The sequence below is a fragment of the Gordionus sp. m RMFG-2023 genome, chromosome 3 (genome assembly GCF_954871325.1).
Source record: "Gordionus sp. m RMFG-2023 chromosome 3, tfGorSpeb1-WG-v2, whole genome shotgun sequence".
NCBI classification, from domain to species: domain Eukaryota; kingdom Metazoa; phylum Nematomorpha; class Gordioida; order Chordodea; family Parachordodidae; genus Gordionus; species Gordionus sp. m RMFG-2023.
Genome location: NC_088777.1, coordinates 11649403 through 11655402, shown reverse-complemented (window position 1 = coordinate 11655402; position 6000 = coordinate 11649403). Strand labels below are relative to the sequence as shown.

At 28.9% G+C, this 6000-nt stretch overlaps 1 protein-coding gene across 1 annotated transcript; it reads right to left on the bottom strand.

Moving 5' to 3' along the window:
* Window positions 1-889: 889 nt before the first annotated feature.
* Window positions 890-4480, bottom strand: LOC135927625 (protein PALS2-like). The gene is made up of 2 exons (XM_065463734.1): window positions 2465-4480; window positions 890-1764 (listed from the first exon to the last, which is right to left on the bottom strand). Exons 1-2 carry the CDS (start codon window positions 4463-4465, stop codon window positions 1351-1353), a joined length of 2415 nt encoding a protein of 804 aa, XP_065319806.1. The 5' UTR covers window positions 4466-4480; the 3' UTR covers window positions 890-1350.
* Window positions 4481-6000: the final 1520 nt, after the last annotated feature.

The window sequence follows — 6000 nt, the reverse complement described above, 5'->3', positions numbered from 1 at the left end:
AATAAGAATTGGCCTAAGGGTAAAAAAAATATTGTTTTTTGAATAAAATCATAAATTTTGAAAATGAATTATTTTTAATAAACATATGGGCTAAAATTTTTATAACAGCCCATCAACAGTAAAAAGAGGTTCTACATAGCCGGGGTACCGTTAAATTTAATTATTATTTTAAAATTACTTAGCGCGAATTTGTGAAATAGTAGTCATCGTTATAAGCGCTAATTTGCTAATCAGTCTTTTTATCACACAACTTGTACAGGCTCATAGCCCGAAAAATATTAATTTTACATTTTTTTTCTTTCTCCTTGATCAAATACAAAAAATCGGGATTTGGAACCTAACGGCATTTGGCTAAAAAATTATTTGCTAATACAGGCGCATTCCAGATTTTTTCAACCGCCTGCCGAATATTAGATGACGGAAAAGAACGCGTCTAAATCGTAATAAATTCGATTCTTTATTTTTAAAGTAATTAGAAATATAGGTCCGCAAAGCTCGACCCTTTAATAATTTTTGCACAAAAATTCCTACCAGTCCCATAAATATTTTAGATAATGTTGGTCCAGGCCCGTTAAATATTTTAAAATTGAATGAATAGCATTATTGCTATAGTTTTTAAACAAAATATTTCTCAAAAATACTAGCTCTCATACAATATATTAAGAGCTATTTTTATAAATATTTATTCTTTCCCTTTTTTAGTATTCTCCTCTAACTTATTTTCGCAGGACCTTGAATTTGAAAGAACGGTTACACAAAAATAAAATTTCGTGGACACAAATTCAATTCTTATTTGAAAAAAGGGTATTTATTTTCATCGTTTATAAACATAATATTTCGGTATAAATAAATAATTTTATATAAAAAAAAAACTTCGTAAAAAAGTGGTTAAAAAACTTTTTAAAATATATTTTAAAAAAATGCTTGTATAAAACTGGATGTCCTTTAATGATGATATTTATCACAATTATATATAAAATAAATTAAGAATTTAGTCTTCGTAATAACTTTTCATGAGTCATCCGAACTACGCAAATCACATTCTGATTGTAATCTTTCTTTATATAAAAAAAAAGAGGGGGGGGGGTGGATTGATTGAAAAAAATTGAGTATATTAAAAATACAATTGTTTTTTTTTAAATATATAAAATATTTAAAAATTGAATAAATTTAGTCATTCTAAATTGGATATTAAAACTATATTGAGACGCCTAAATAATAAAGAACCGTTTCAGATATTTTTTTATGTTATTAATGTAAAGAATAAAGATTAAAAACAGGTAGGCGGGAAATTAGTTTGTGACTCTTGTACATTTTTGTGTATATTAATTTTTTTTTTAAATGAAAGCTTCAAAAGACCCAATCAGTGGGAACCCATTGTGTTTGGGTCTTCAATTTTTCCAAGTTCTCTGTTATTATTTGATAAGTCTCCCAAATATCGTTATTCACTATGGTCAGATCAAACATGTGGTCATAATTCTGCTTTATAGTAGCACTCTCCTCGAAGATGTCAAAACAATCTGAATCCCTGGGGTTCCTGAGGGGGCTCAGAAGGAGGGCTGGGGCTAGTTTGCTATCCATACCAGGAATTTTGGGTACTTTAAAATGTTTTTTTGAATCGCTGTTTCTTCTTTCGGAATCATCAATTGGGGAAGAATTTCCTGTATTGTTGTCCACGTCCACCATCAAAGCATTCAGGTTATGGGTGATAGGAAGTTTAGCTTTATTAAACCCATTATAGATTTTTGATTGGATTGAGTGGGTCTAAAAAAATTTTTTTTACATATAATCATTAAGAATTTTTAAATGTTTTCTAATCCTCATTTGACAAATCAGTTTAATGAACGAGTGTGATATATATTAACAAATAACATTAAAGGTATGATACAAATATAAATAAATAGGGACATAGAGATAGTGTTAAAAATTGTTCAATTTTATTTTATATCAAGATAAAGAGGATAATATTAAGCTATAAAATTGGTTTAACCAATGGGCTCCATAGGTGTCGAGGACATTTACCAAACCTAAATTTACCTTTTCTCGTAAATATCATTTTAAGTTAATAAACCCCCCCTCTCACCTTCATTTCTCCAAAAATTTTATATACATATTATAAACAATTGAAATAAAATGAGTAACTAATTAAAAACTTTCAGAAAAAAGGGATATTTATGGGAAAAAGTTATATTTATATAAATGTAATATAACCAAATGCCTTATAAGTGGGCCTAAAAAGCTCCAGAAAATTTATTGGAAAAAAATTACTTAATCCCCCCCCCCCCAATGAAATCCTGGCTTCACATACAGTCGGCTCAAAACTGACTAAAAGTAGTGTAATTTATCAACTCAAGAGGAAAAGAATTAAATTTGAATGAATAAAACAAAATTTAAGAAAAATATAAAAAGTAGTAATAAATGAAATGCAATAAAAATATATTTGTTTTTTTTTAAATTAATTTACATTTTCCTTGATTCTTTCATCATTGTGATCATCATCACTAGAATTCTCTTCACTTTCACTAGAAGATCCACCTTTCCTTATTCCATTTTTGGAATTGCCAGTTTCCGTGACATGGCCTTTTATGTAAATATGATCACCGAATTCTGGTGGTCCAGGCTTGCTATTTGGTTTAAGATGCCCACTGAGCCTCATGCTAACTGTGGTTTTCCACAATTTTCTGAGCTTATCAACTGATGGACAAGCTACAAATACCACATAAGGTGTAAAAGTGGGATTGCTCAAGTATTTAAGTCTCCTAGGATCATTACAGGTTATAATGCACATCTTGCCTGAATCAACAATGCGTTGAATGCTGTCAAAGCGTGTGCCATATAGATTCCCGCCTAATTCACCACTCTCAAAGTAGGTTGTACCCTCTGCTATGTCTCTCTCCATCTTACCCCTATCTAATTCAAAATGGTAGGTAATGCCTGGAACCTCTCCATCTCTTCTAGGTCTGGAAGTGTGGGGTACAGGGGCAGCAAAGCATGACTCACCTTTATTAAGTAGCATTTGTTTGATAAAGGCTTTTCCTACACCCCGTGGGCCAACCAAAATAAGACATTTGCGTTGAAATGGTGGCATTTTGCTAACCTCTCTGTAAACTCTCACATCACAGCTTTCAAATTCATTGTTGCAATCAGCCCTATATATTAGTTTTCTGGTTCTTTTAGTAACAACAGCACCACAAGCTAGCAAACGTTGATTACTGGACAAAGGAATCTCATTGTTAGCAAGTATTTCATCAGAGTAATCCTTAATAATATTTGCATTTTGCTTGACAAAGGCCTTACGACTTTCCTCCAATGTTTGGGAAGGGATGAGTTTGGCACAGGAGCTGTCCTCAGGATTATTATTAAAGTAATCATCATAAATGGAATTATCTATAGTTCTATCTTGTGAGCTACGGTGAGATACATTGTCAGATAAACTATTAGTTGATTTGGTGCTCATAGTATTGGAGGAAGAATTACAAATCCTGACTTTCCGAGCCTGCCACCAATTTGGATCTTCTTTGTTTACTATCTCAAGTATATCACCATCTTTAAACTTTAATCCAGCATCTTTCGAAGGAATAAGATTGTCTTTTTTAGGGTCATAATCAAATAAAGCTTTGACATATATGGGTGCTGGATAAATTTTTTCAGCATAATTTGGTATTATTTTTAGAGTGATACTACTATTATCAGAATTTTCTATATTACTATTCTGAAGGGCTATCTTTAAGTTATGATTGACCTGCTCCATATTCCGTATTGGCATTCCATTCATTTCCCGTATAATATCCCCTTGGTGTAGAAGTCCTTGTTTATCCACACATCCACCTTGAAATATACGGGCCACTACAAATTCCCCATTATCTTCTTCTTTGATAGTTATTCCCAGTGGTTGATTTTTATAAACTTTAATACCTATAATTCTCATTGGGGTTTCAGAATGTACATATTCATCTATAATAGAAATGGTGTTCTCACGCGACTTATTATTATAAATATTAGAGTTGTAACCATTATTATATTTAGTGTTTTTGGAATTATTATTTTCTAATATAGCAAAATTTTTCAACTTTTGATCATTTCCATTTGTAAAATTATTATAAAATTGTTTTGAAGCTATTGTATCATGTGTTTCTAAAAGTGAAAGAAAATAATGATTTTGAAATAAATGAGAAATATCTTTAAATAATTCTTGTGACTTTGATTTCATTAGAGAATTGTTTAAGATCCATTCATAAATGTCATCTATAACTGACAAAGATTCAGTAGAAATAGGTAAAAGTATTTTTTCATTTTGAAGTGTATTATGAGCTTTTATTAATGAATTTATAGCCTTATTTTCTGCAAAGGCTTTCAAAAAAATCACATCATTTTCCTGAATGTCTTTGTTACGCTTAAGTTTTATACCCTCCAATTGATATTTGATTTCATCCAAGGGTGAATTTAATTTAGAAACCTTTGACATGGTTAAGGATTTTGGAAAAATATTTTATGGTAAAAAATGAAATTATGAATATTAAAGCCCATGAACTTAAAATATTTCTAGTTAGTGCTATGTAATGTAAACCTTACAAAAAAGAACGTCATATATATACCATAGATATATATATATGCAATAGAGCAACAGTTGGTTCTCTCATAAAAAGTTCATCAAAGGGATAAAATATGAGAAATAATTAAGAGGACATCCACGTTTTTGGGCAGGACGCTGTTACCTGTGAGTGTAAGAGGCAAAGCCCCTTATTTAAACGCCCATGAGAAATAAGAGGAGAGGTAAAATCCAATACCCGATTAAATAAAAAATTTGATTATGGGAGGGATATATTGGCTATATTAATTTTACCATTAATTAGAATGTGAGCAAACCTAGAAATAAACATGATTAAATAAAATAAATACCAGTACAAATACAAATACAGTACTATCACTTTCTTCCAAAAATTTTTGCGCCGGGTGCTAACAATATTAGTACTTAAATCCAAGATAGATCACCTGAAAAGGTACATTTAAATCATCCTACAAAAAAGAACGAGTAAATTTTTGATAAGTCAGAGACAGAGATGCCCTATATCCTTAAATTTTATGTGTTAGAATGATGGCAAGTAAGGTTAAGAAAACTAATTTATTAAATAAATTGAAGAATTACATTAAGTTTCTATATGTACAAAATTTCTACTTTATATAATATTATTTTATAATATATATATATAAAATAAATAAGTTAATAAAAATCGCTATGCATTTTATAAAAGGTCATAGGCAGAAATCGCGATATAAGGCCATTTGAATATTATAAATTATTTTAATTAATATAATAATTTATTTTAATTAATTTAATTAATATAATAATTTATTTTATTTAATATAATAATTTATTTTAATCAATATAATAATTTATTTTAATTAATATAATAATTTATTTTAATTATTATTGATATTTTCTAGGAAGGCAGGTGATCAAAAAGTAAAATATTTATTTAATTTATCATTTTATAAAAATTACAACTCTCTCATCTTTACAATTTTTACAGCTATATATATATATATTATTATTTTAGTACCATTTACATATTAACGTTTACGAAAATTAATATATTTTAAAAGGTCATTAAAAAAAGAAAAGATTTTTACAAAAGATCATAAATTTCAAAGTAAAAAATATTCAAATTATATATTAACATTTCCACCCCCCCTTTTTTTTATGTTTTCTTTCCTCAGTTTCTTATCTTCACTTCCAGTCATTCGTTTCTCAATTGCTCCATCAGTCATTTGTTCGTATATCTTTAGATTGTTTGTTTAACCATCTGATTATCGTTAGTTGAATCGATTATCGAACATCATGAAACATCGTTGGTTGAACATCATTGTTGAAACGTCGTTATCGTTAGTTGAACATTGCTTGTTGATTTGCTGTTTGTATTGATCATCCCATTTCTCTTTCAAAATTTTATATAAATATTTTTTACAAACTTTTATTTATTTATAATAATCATTTTCTAT

What these genes read in the sequence shown, in the direction of transcription:
- LOC135927625 (XM_065463734.1), bottom strand. Translation starts at nt 4,465, where the DNA reads ATGTCAAAGGTTTCTAAATTAAATTCACCCTTGGATGAAATCAAATAT. An exon ending in ATGAAAGAATCAAGGAAAAT is followed by an intron (nt 1,765 to 2,464) that starts GTAAATTAATTT and finishes AAATTTTTTTAG; the next exon opens with ACCCACTCAATCCAATCAAA.